Source organism: Vidua chalybeata, chromosome 7, assembly GCF_026979565.1.
Source record: "Vidua chalybeata isolate OUT-0048 chromosome 7, bVidCha1 merged haplotype, whole genome shotgun sequence".
NCBI classification, from domain to species: Eukaryota; Metazoa; Chordata; class Aves; order Passeriformes; family Viduidae; genus Vidua; species Vidua chalybeata.
In genome coordinates, this window is record NC_071536.1 from 18,616,776 (window position 1) to 18,629,097 (window position 12,322).

The following is a 12,322-nucleotide window of genomic DNA, read 5'->3' on the forward strand; positions in this document are numbered from 1 at the left end:
AATTCTTTTACTTTTAAGCTGGAAAAATAATAAATCATTTTTAGAAGTTCCAGAGCTATTTTAATGCTGGTGGCCTAGGACTTGCAGCTTACATAATGCTGTTGTTACAATGCAACTTTGCTTCTCCAAGTTTCTAGCACTTTATACTGTTGTGCAAGGAACTGGTCATCCCTGTGGTAATGTCATTCTTCAGTAGAAAGTAACTATTTGCATCATCTTATGCTCTGTTAGACCACTGAGTAGTAAAGAACTAAGAAAATACTGTTGTCACTGTCTCCGAAATGAACTACTGCCGTTCTCCACATTGTGCTCCTTCAACCATTTGATAGTTATCTTTTTAACATTCTAGTCATACTGTTAATACTAGATTGTATGTATATGAATTCATACTTTTTTTCATGCCTCGGTATTTCATTTGTCCTCAGTAACTCAAATATTCTCACTAACAAGTTATCATTTGTCCACTCATGAACTTCCTTTTAGTTGAAATTTCATCTTATTATCATTTGACTATGTTTTTGGAGATGCTGCTTTTTCTGTTGGGATGAAAAATAAACAAACTAGGCTGGTCTTGTTCCAAAGGGTGAATAATGCTTCATGAAATGCTTCTGCTGCATATCCTATTTAGTGATTTGGGGGCTGAAGAGGGTGATTAATTTAAAGAACTTGGCCACCTTTTTTCTGATAGTGGTAGAATGAGACCATTTAGATGGTTTTCTTTGTTTTGCAGATTTTTTCTATAAAGTTCATGGAAGACATACTGTAAGTGTGACCCTTGTTGTCCTGTGTCCAGTTGTTGCCTGCTGGTATCTGTATAAGTCATGAGGAGTTTATTTATTAACCTTTATGCAAGATGTAGGAATAACAGCTTCTAAGGAAGTTTCTTTAATTGTGGAGGACATAAGATTTCTGAGAGTGGATTTCTTCCTTCCCTTTCAGCCAACTGGATCTAATCTTGCTTGCTTACTGGACTGACTATATGGCCATGCCACATTTCTGGAGTAGGTGTTTTGCAGGGTTTGGGAAGAGTTTGTGAAACTGATCTCAAGTTGTAGTCTGAAGGTGATACAGTAGGCTCCTCATGGGAAATACTGAATTATATTGGTTGCCTTTCGATAATCTGTTTCAATGACCATTTTCCAGTGTCTGAATCTACTGCTCTGCAGAGCTAAAGCTATACACTAGTGAATGTAAATTCACAGGGAAAATGTTAATTACAGTTAACGCTGTTGTATTTCCATCATTGCAGTTACCTGTTTAGGTAGTCTCAGCGGAAAATACAACAGTTGCAAAAATATAGTAAGCCAGTGTAAATGAACTTCATGTCAGTGCTGCATGTTCTTGATTAGGGAGATGGCTGCTGCAGCTGCAATGGCTGTTTTTTGTCTTACAGTGATGTTGGATAAAACACTCAGTGCCTGCAAAACATTTAGCAGATAAGACAAATGGGGGTGCGATATTTTTCCTTTTTTTTTCCAAACTTCTTAATTTAAATACAATTAATGAACATGCTAATATGTAAGATTAACCCTGTTACATATAACTTATTCTTCCTTTCTAGATTTCTGTCTTAATTTATGTTGTTTGTTTATCTTTTATTTTTAACAATTCAGAAACTCAGCAGGAGTGAATACTAAAAATAGTAATGTATGTAGCAAGGCATTTCCTTTTCCTGGGAAACTGCGTGATTCCCTTGCAGAATCAGAAAACTACATCTGTTTGAAACACTGCAATTGGCAGATGGTGTGGGGGGAGGGAAGAAGAGAGGAAGGATTTGGTGGAATGTAGTCCTAATAAAAAAGTCACACGATATCAAAGAGGAGCTGACTGATTTCTTTTAACTGTTTGGTGCATTTGCAAGATAAAATCTGTTAAAGTAATTGTTTTGAAACTTAAAGTGTTACTTCTGTGCAAGCTGGAAACTGTGTGACAGCAGCAGTAATTATTAAATTGATGGTTGTTTAGAAAATGAGATCTCTGAAAATACCATAATAATTTCCTTGTGGATTGTCTTTCAATTATATGATGTTTGAAAGGAGGTGAGAAGACATTTTAAAAAGTTTTCTGTTACATTTTTTAGGTTTTCAGTACTTACTCAAATGAGGACTATGATAGACGTAATGAAGAAGTTGACCCTGTGGCAGCCTCAGCTGAGTATGAACTTGAGAAAAGGGTGGAAAAAATGGAAGTGTTTCCTGTGGAAATTGAAAAAGGTACAAATCAAATCTTGAACATTTGCAAGAGATACTATGGGAACAAAAGATAAAACCATAACTGTATATTCCCCAAATTTAGGTCTTGAATTTTTGAATATGTGTCTAGGGTTAGATTTGTGGCTGGTTCTGGTGAATTTTAGTAAGTGTTAACTGGGCAGGCCTCTACTAAGTGCAGATTGTCATTCTGAATTGAAGTTAGTAAGGCTACAGGGCAAAAAGGCTTTAAGTAGTATCTACATATAAAATGTGTTCTATTTTTTTCTCTTTTTAAAAGTGAATTTCTATTATCTTTTGTGTAGAAAGACTTGGAATGCTTTGAAACAACTCAGTACTGCTAACATCATATGTCATGCAGCTAATGTTAGATTTTTTAATCCCTTAGGTGACAGGGGTCTGGGCATCAGTATCATTGGAATGGGAGTTGGTGCTGATCAGGGACTGGAAAAACTAGGTATTTTTGTAAAAACAATAACAGATGGTGGAGCTGCTCAGAGGGATGGACGGTGAGTTTTTTATTGAATCAATTATGCTTTTTACAAATTTCCAAGTGAGCCCAGTTGCTTTCATTAGATATGCTGAATACTGTGATTAAAAGTACAAAAGTACTGAATGCAGCTGAATGATTATTACATTCCTGCTTTATGTTAAATTTTAAAAAATGAGTTTTTTATTATAGGACATTTTTGCTAAGTAACTGTAGATCTGCTTACAGCACATGTGAGAAACATCCAAAATGAGCTCATCTGTAGAAGTACCACAAAATCATGTTGACACTCCATAACACCAATCACTGTGTAAATAATGTAAAAATCATCAAGTCAAATACTGTGTAAATTTGAATTGATGATTTGCATAGTAACAGAGGACGAGGACACTATTTTAAAGCAATTTCAATGGGGTCAGAATTTATCATTGTAAATACTAGTGAGTTTTAAGTGGTATTTGTCATGTCAAAAATGTTTCAAGCCAAAATACTATTATTTAACTGATAGCTAAGCATTTATTTATTTTACAGAATTCAAGTAAATGATCAGATTGTTGAGGTTGATGGCATAAGTCTAGTGGGAGTTACTCAGTTCTTTGCAGCCACTGTACTGAAGAACACCAAAGGCACTGTGAGGTATGTATGTTTTCTCTGAAATAATAGTTTCTTTTTGACATTTTTCATTCACGGAGAATACAAAACCACAGTATGAAAATTTTACAAAGATGTGGAAGGCAACAGTGTAGCAAACTCACTTCTTAAGCATGTCTTGAGATTTTTTGCTGCAAGATAATTTTTTTTTCCTGTAGGTTCCTGATTGGGAGAGAGAAGCCAGGGGCTGAGAGTGAAGTAGCCCGTCTAATTAGTGAGACCTTAGAGCAAGAGAGATGTCTGTACGAGCAGCACTATGTTCATGATGATACAGAGCAGGTAAAACATTGTTCATGCTTTGCTAATGGGGTGAATGGTGGGATTTAATCAAACTGAAGTAAAAAAAGTATAACACAGGCACTTGTTAAGAACAGGAAAATAAGCACTTCAAACCCTACTGCTGTCAAGGCACATGGTTTTTGCTTTATCACTAATCCAAAAAACACTTTTAACTGTCAGCTCTATGTGGTAGTTTCATGCATGTCTGTCTTAGCTCTCTTTTGTGGAACTTTGATGAAGGTGTTTGCAAGTCATCTTTAACACTTACCACAGGTATAAGAAATTAAAAAGGAATAGTAACTAGTCGAGAAAAGTTATGCAACTGGTTGGATTCCTTGATTCTATGCTTTGGTTATTGCTACTACCTTAATGCAAAAGAGTGTCTGTGTGTTACAGAATGTCATGATTTTCTCATTTTTTCAGGATGATGACTATGATGATGATGAGGAGGATACATATGAGTCACATTTACATGGAAAATCTGTAGAAGTTTTTGATCTTCCTGAAAATGAAGATATTGGTTTACTACTGGATATGGATTCAGCACAGTCTCTTCTTAAATTTAAAGAGGTGTTGTAGCAGTTTCTTAAATATTCATTGTGATGCCCTGGGAAATACCTGAACCTTGTAGGATTTGGATATAATCTCCTTCATGTTCTCTCTCGTTGCTTTGGGTTTGTTTTTTCCCAGTGTCACCAATAAATATTCTGGTAAATGTCCATTGGAATGTAGGTCTTCTGTAATTTTTATATCCATTTTCCCATGCATATTTACATTAAACAATCTTTTGATTTAAATTAAATTTTAAAAGCCATTGGAAGCAGGCAGTAGAACCCAGCCCCAACTCTGTCCTTGTTATCTGAGTATTGCATTAGATAGATACGATGCTTCACTTAGTTCTCCTGTGGCCCATTGGCTTGTGTTTGCTGTCCAGTAGAATGGCTTTAGCTGCAGAGAGCGTGGGGGTTGTGCAAATATGCCTGTTTTGAATGGACTCAGGTGTTGTTGTAAGATGTTTTTCAGGAAGACATGAAATACGTATCTAATTTCTTGGTTTAGTCTCTGCAGTCTTCTGAGAAATCTGTGTACATAAAAGCACTTGATTCTGTAGATAGGCATATTTTTGGCTTGGAGAGTATTTTTATGGTGTGTTTTTTGGAAGGAATGGATTTGTAAACCCAATAGGGCATTCCAGGCTCTGAATCACAACGTAATTGGAAATAGTACGGTTCTCTTTTCCCAAGGTTTTTATAAAAGAGCATATTTGCTTTATTCAGGGCTGTGGGATTTAGTCAGGGACTTAAATGGTACAGACTTTGGCATTTAGGAGTCCAGGCTTCTGTGGTAGATTTAAGTGCCTGTCATTTTCACTCTGGGAGGAGAAAAATATACTGCAAAGAAACTGTTTTGTCAGATGCTATTTGCTGCTACATCAGCTTATTTTTGTGAAGGATTGTTTTTTTGCAGATCTCCTAAGTTTGTTCTCTTGATAATGTGTCAGTGAAGAAGTTGCAGGCTGCTGATCTCTAGAGAACATTCACAATTTTTCTAGGTTTGGAAGCATTGCAGCAAGCTGAAGCTTCTTAAGTGCTGTATTTACTTGGGATACAATCATAATCTCATGCAGGATCATTACTGTGCTGTTACTAACAAAATCTAAATGAAGAATTGTCATGGATTCACCAGTTTTAATTTGGGATTAGTGCAATGTGCCTTGACAAAAAAAGAAAATCTCTGCAGATGGAAAGAGATACAAGGAACAATTAATACTTGTTTAAAAAAATCTTTATATTTGGCTTAAGTGTAGTCTTTTTGATTTCTAATAATCCTATGAAGATTTGTGGTGTAAAAATACATGGCTTAATTTTAAAATAAAGCCAGCACTTTTATTTTTAAGTGCTGATTGTAAAAATATTTAGTACTGTTAAGTTTTTCCTTTATTCTATGTCCCAGTTGTCATTGCTGCCTTTTCATTATCCTGGCACATTGAAATTTCATCGTAATCTTTTCAGCTTAATGTATAGACAACAATGGGAGATTTTTAGGGTGGTTATGTACTGTGGAATTTGCTTGAGGTTTGAGTAATTTTTAATTTTTTTCAAATAAAAGCTCATGATTACTTCTCCTGTAATTGACCAATAATTATGTTGACTTTATACCACTCTAACAATGGTTTGGGGAAAAAGGGAATCATGGAGAAATACTTAAAACTAGCATTTTCAAATGTAATTTTGTGTGTGCTCATAGAGTTTTTTTCATCTGTTCCAGCTACAATTAAAACATGCAGTAACAACAGCTGAAGTGAATCAACTGAAGGAGAAAGTAAGTTTTCAAAGAATATAATTATTGTTAGGTTTTTTTTGTTGGGTGGTTTGTTTTGGGGTTGGTTTTTTTTTTTTTGTTTTGCTTTTATGGCTACTGATTTTACCAGGAATAGGCTGAATGCAAAAGGCAGCAATCAGTTTATGCCTCAGGCGCTCTCTACTCTATGCTAGACAGATATTTCTGAATGAGCTGAAGAGCTATGCTCAATTTAAAAATAAAAAAAAAAAAAAAAAAGAAATCAACCTAACAAGTAAAGTCCCAAAAGTCACATAAAACAACTAAAAAAAACCCCAAGTCTCCACTTCAAAATGAATGCTTCAGTATTTCTGCTTAGAGTAGCTGAATATTGGGGAGAGCTGTATGAAACTGCTCATAAACAAATATGAGAATATTACCAGTGGATCGAACTTGTCTTATTTGAGAATAGATTTGGCCAGACAATGGTTTGTGGCTGTCTTTCTGTTACCAGAAAGTTATTTCTGTTATCCTCTTTCCCTCCTCAAATTTCTGACCTGGTCTGGGCAGAGAGTTTTTTTCAGTAGTTTTGTTTTTTGATGAAGATTGTTCAATGCCTCTGCTTATTCTGAGAAAGGGTTTCTTGTTCTTTTTTGCTGCTTTTTCCCCTGGTGCAGATTTGTACATGGCCTTTTTCTGAAAATACTGTGTCTGAATGAGCAGCTTCTTTTATTCCATTGCCCTTCTGTGTTGCCTTGCTCAGAAATGCATATCCTAGGACAAGTTGGAGCACATTGCTGGGAACAGGTAGCAAGTGAAGAGGACATAGTGCTTCAGTTTGCAGTAATTCTCAGTAGCAGTATCTATTGGGGTATTTTGTGCACTCTGCAATTGTTGAGGCAAGGCAGACAAAACTACTTATGACAGTTCCCTTTTTGATTTCTGACAGTGCTTCTCCTCTTTCTAGTATTCTTGGTGTGTGGCCCAGCTGGATTGCACAAAAGCTGTTAAAAATGTTGGTGTTAGTACAACTTACGACCCCGTTTTTAAATTCAAGAAATTCTCGGTCCTTTCAACATCCTTGTTCCGTTGGCAGGTGATCTTAACTGGCTTCAAAAGCAGTGATTTATTTCCTCAGTGGAAGTGGTATCCCCAGAGAAGGAGGCATGGACAAACTAAGCTGTATCTTGCCCGTTCACTCCTCCAAGGCCTGGAGAGCTTCACATGTTAACATTCCCATGTGTAATGTGGCTGCTATCAAGCTGAAGGGGTGGCATCCCTTTCCTTTACGGAGGGAATATTTGGTGGTTTCATACATGAGCTCAAGAAAAGGAAACCCTGCACGTGCCATCATTGATTAGGAAGACCAGTATCATATAAAGTTACCAGGGAAGATCAACTGGTCATGCTATCTTTATTCAAAAAGGTATTGGTAACAAAGTAGTAGGACAGGGAGCTTGTCTAAGGCAGGTTAAGATTCTTCATCTGTGGTTGCCTTTGAAGGTATTCAAAGTAGGCCTCTCCAGAGATATTAAGATCTGGTGAGATCTTAAACAATATAAACTAATAATACAGATCTTGGTCATTTAATCTGTCTAGAAAGATGCAATACCAATGAGAAAGCAGTAAAAGACTCTTGAGTTTCAGTTCTAAACTTGATTAGATTAGCAAGGGTTGGAAGAGTTGATGTGATTACTTTAAAAGTTGTGTCCTGTTTTCGTATTACTGATAAGTATGTCATTTTTATTAGCTATTCTGTACTTAAACAAGTATCAGCAACTGGTTTTTATTTCATCTTTTAGATTAGATTAATTTGTTCAGTATTAATCTTTTCAGTTAAAAGTTGTTGAAGCAGAAAAAAGTGAATGGAAATTTAATCGAGCCCAACTACAGCAAAACTTGGATGAAAGCAAAGAGAAAATTAAAAAGTTAGAGACCTACTGGTTAGAGGCACAAAATTTATGCAAAACAGTAAATGAGCGTCTTAAAGAGACTCAAGAACAATGTGATGCTCTTGAAAAGAAATACAACAAGGCCAAGAAATTGCTTAAAGACTACCAACAAAAGTAAGTATCCCAAAATACCAGGTCTCTATTTATTGCTTGTATGTTTTCTACAACTTGGAGAAAACTGTCAGCAATACCTAGGGGAACAGAATTTGCTTAACATACTTTCTTTTCATTTGTTAGAGTGCAGGGAAGAAGTGGGCTACAAATGCTGAATTATTCCATACCTTACATCACCAACTTCTGGAAAGGTTCTCTGAAAATCTTGCTGCTACTTTTGATTTATAGCTGAGGAAAAATTCTTTAATATTTCAATGACAACTTTAAAAAAACAACTTCATTTAAAAGCTGAAATGCATCTATACTTTTTGGAAGTATACTTGAAATTTGATATGAGGTGTCAGGCAATACCTGTTGCTCTTTGTGAAAAACCCTCAGCTTGGCTGACTTCAATGTTCCAGATAGAGTAGGCATCAAAAGATATTTCATAATACCAGATACATGTGATTTAGTCTGAGTTAGTTATATCTTGTAGGAGAAATTAAGAGAGGAATTAAGTTTGGGGATATGTATCTAGCCCACTAAAATGGCAGTATGAAAACAGTATCTTCAATCTGTTAAAGGCTTTCGGTTTTTTAATAGAAATAATATTGTTTATTAGATATACCTGTGGGGGACTCCATCACTATTGTTTTGTGGTAGTGTCTAATTGTTCAATGATCTTCCCTCTTAGCAAAAAAAGAGGTAATTGCAAAATATTTGTAGATGTGTCCTGATAATACAAAACACAACTGTTGCTTTTGGTAGTTGCTGTAAGCCTATAATACTGTTGTTCCCAATTTCTCCACTTGCTACTTACTTTTAAAGGCAATTTATTATGATCTTTTGCTCTGTAGTCCACATCCAGAAGTGTTATTTTTCACAGTACATTTTTGTGCTGTTTGGTGAGCTGTTTAAAGGTTTCCTTTCCCCTCTCCTCCCAAGCTTATCCGCATGGAAGTTCAAAAGTACGTGAAGATGACTGCTAACATGCTACGTTCCATTCCCTTGCTGTTTAGCAAATTCCCATTACTCGTTTGATTGTCCCTGAAGCTTTTGCATCTGTTGTAGATGTTTTATGCTTATTTTCTGGTTTTGTGTGTCATTCCATATGTTGCAGGCAAAAACAGCTTTAATTTTTGTTTCCTTCTTGTAGTCGTTATTTCTTTTTTGTAAAACCCAGCCATTGCAATTGCTGTAGGATGAACCAAGTAGAAACTTGAAATACAATTTATTTTCCAGCAAAGAATTTTGCCATAGCTTTTGGAAGGAAACATTCTGTGTGTGTGCATGTATCTTTGTGGAAGAAAGTAAGATGTAATGATTGGAGTCGTGCATGTATTTCAGGCTTATGCATATGCAGCTTGCCACTTTTAAAATGAGAGATGGTTGTAACTTCGCAGAAAAAGTGTTGCCATACATCCTTTTCTGCCCAGAGTAGATCACAGGCGTCTGTATTTTCTTTTGAAGACAGTAGAAGCATACAAATAAATACATAATTTTATGACATTATAAGATTAATGAATCAGTTATACCTTGCAGATTGGTTTTTGTCACCATTCACTAATGGAATGCTTTTTAGTAAATGCAGTTGTGCATATTTCTGTTTAACATGTTTTTCTACATTTCTGTATATTACTACTTCATAGACATGTATATATTTCTTTCACCAGAGAAATAGAATTTTTGAAGAAAGAAGAAGATCATTCAAAGCTACTTGAAGAGAGAGACCAGAAATATGCAGAACAACTGAAAATATATCAGGAAAAAGTAAAGCAGTATTATATTTTGAAATAAACTTTTGTATTTTTGGAGACTTTGGAGAAATTCTCATTTCTGAATTTTAATTCTTGCAGATTTCAGAGCTTGAAAATAAATTAAAAGCATATGAGAAAATGCCTTATGTGTTTGAAGGTGGCAGTTTATTGGAAGATGACTGTCAAAGTCCAGGCCAATCTAACGAGTCAAAGATAAAAGACGACAATGAAAAAGAATCCAAATCAATAGAAGAAAGAATAAATTCTTTAGACATGCTGATTTCTGGTAAGTAGATTGTAGTAATTTTTATTTGCACTTAAGGAAAATTAGGGGGAGTTATATGTATAGTGGTTTTTTTGTTGTTAAGAGAAGTGAAGTCTTTGATGTTTCATACTGACTGGGTGAATGTTTTAGCTGAGTCAGTGTGGATACTTGAGTTAGGTTCCCCCAACATTTTCAGTATAGTTGTAATTTATTTCTTAAGTGTTGTGGGAAAGAGATGGATGGAGAGACAACTGTTTTAACTGTTCTTTGATTCTCTGTTAGTGAAACTAATAGTGGGACTAAAACACTGAGATATGCCAGTTAAAATCCCATTTATTTCAAGCTGTAATTTGCAGTAAACTTGCTATGGTTTTTTTTGTCTCGTAATTTTATGCACAGAATGTTAAAAAATATCAGATGGGGGTTCAAATGAGAATGAAATTTTTAAAATATTTGGTAAATTCTTACTTTGTAAAGAGTTTCTATCCTACAGAATGATGTTAGGAAAGCACATCTGGGGCACAAATTTTCATCTATTTGAGAACAGAATTCAGTTTTCAATCCATAAGACAATTATATTCTGTTGGATTTTATTATTTTTTAATTGAAGAAGTTGAGTAAAAGTATATTTCAAATTAAATAGAAATTGCTAAAGCAATGTGGCTGTGGCACATTCTTCTTTCTTTCAGGATTTTTCATAGAGGAGCAGAAATAGAAGTTGTTTTCTCTTTCTTTCCGTTGTGCTGGTCTATGAAAAAATCCTGAGAGAAAAAGAAGTGTGCTTGCCACAACGCAATATGTGAAATAGTCCAGTATAATATAAAAAGTATTTTCAACCAGTAATGGTTAACAGGTAGAATAATTCTGACTTACTTTCTGAATATTTTTCCAGACAGACTTGTACACAGACTTGTGTACCAGTTTTTGCTGGGTTTTATGTTTACTTTTTTTAAAAGTATGTATTTGTTGCAGATTTTGATGCTTTTGTTGGGGATACTCCCAGATTAGACACCAGTGCCCACAAAGCAAAAGCTCAGCTTGCTTTGAAAGTAAAACGCCAGCCACCTTCTCGATCAAAGCTGAAAGAATCTCTTGGGGGTGGACAACAGATTGCAAATGTACAGGTACTGACACTGGTACTGACATTGGTAATCATGCACTCTGGATACTGACCATGTCTTTTGAGTTTTGTCTGTATTTGCAATTGTGAGTGTTCTCCATGCTTCATTCAGGCTGTACCAAAGCAACGTAGTTTTATGCTGCATCAAATAAAAAACCTTTTAGGGTTCATAACATACATGTGAACTCTGGTGTGTTTTTGTGGCACAGTTAATTTGCAGTTAGCAAATAACTATGTGAGCTTGTTCTGTGCTACTTCTGCTTGCTGAAAGATTTTGATGCAGTGATATGTAGTGAAAGATAAATTAGTATCTTGTTATGCCTTCATCTGGAACAAGTTAGTTACCAAATTTCTTCAAAAACTAAAGAGTTCTGAAATGCTTCATTATTCCATAAGTCATCATTTGAGCTCACAAGAAGTGTACCAGTAAAATGTTCTCATGTTTCTGGAAAACAACTGAAGAATTGAGGTATAGTCAATATATGAAAGAGCCTATCATAGAAGGAGGACATTGAACTAATTCAGTGAGACTGAAACCTGGCCACGTTGAGCTGGAATGGCTAAGGTGTACCAGAACATTTCTGATTTGGCTAGAAAAAGATTACTTGGGATGTGCAGAAAGATGTGTATAGAGGTGGGTAACAGCCTCTAAATCAGATTCATGTGATTCAGATGGTATCCACGAGTATGTAAGTTCAGAAATCTTCCTGAACTGAGGAAATTTGCTTAGCACATCCTTCCACCCTGGTAAAAGAACAGACAATAAATGAGTATATGTCATGTTTATCATAAAACAACTTTTGAATTTATTGAAGGATGAGAATTCAGAAGACAGTGTTCTCAACAGAGAATCTTCCACTGTGTACCTAACTAAGACCTTAGAAACAAGTGAAAAATTACCTCTCCCATGCCTGGATGACACAGATCAAAAGAGTGAAAAGCCTGAGAAAAGAGAAAGCACAGAAAGTCCTCTAGAGTCAAGTCCTTCTGCTTCCACACACTCTTCTCCAGTACACAAACCAAACAACGAAAATAGCACAACCACCACTCGTTCTCCTCCTCCTGAAGGGATGACTCCAAATTCTCCTCAAGGGTATCTCAAGAATGTTAAGCAAAGAGAAGCAAAGGGGAAAGGGAAAGAAGCCAAGGGTAAGACTTAAGGGTTTATTATTATTTTAATTCTTTGGGATTGAAGTTTTACAGGTTTTTGATGTAATCAGGAAAG

At 35.5% G+C, this 12,322-nt stretch overlaps 1 protein-coding gene across 3 annotated transcripts in view; it reads left to right on the forward strand.

The window, feature by feature from the left end:
- LOC128790949 (neurabin-1-like) overlaps nucleotides 1-12,322 on the forward strand; it is a 37,737-nt gene that overhangs the window by 8,616 nt on the left and 16,799 nt on the right. For all 3 annotated transcript variants that reach the window (XM_053948162.1, XM_053948164.1, XM_053948163.1), the window contains exons 3-13: nucleotides 2,081-2,213; nucleotides 2,599-2,719; nucleotides 3,232-3,336; nucleotides 3,510-3,630; nucleotides 4,054-4,200; nucleotides 5,899-5,952; nucleotides 7,747-7,976; nucleotides 9,629-9,725; nucleotides 9,812-9,998; nucleotides 10,950-11,101; nucleotides 11,913-12,246. In XM_053948162.1, coding sequence (XP_053804137.1) covers nucleotides 2,081-2,213; nucleotides 2,599-2,719; nucleotides 3,232-3,336; nucleotides 3,510-3,630; nucleotides 4,054-4,200; nucleotides 5,899-5,952; nucleotides 7,747-7,976; nucleotides 9,629-9,725; nucleotides 9,812-9,998; nucleotides 10,950-11,101; nucleotides 11,913-12,246 — 1,681 coding nt within the window. The remainder of the gene's footprint in view (nucleotides 1-2,080; nucleotides 2,214-2,598; nucleotides 2,720-3,231; nucleotides 3,337-3,509; nucleotides 3,631-4,053; nucleotides 4,201-5,898; nucleotides 5,953-7,746; nucleotides 7,977-9,628; nucleotides 9,726-9,811; nucleotides 9,999-10,949; nucleotides 11,102-11,912; nucleotides 12,247-12,322) is intronic.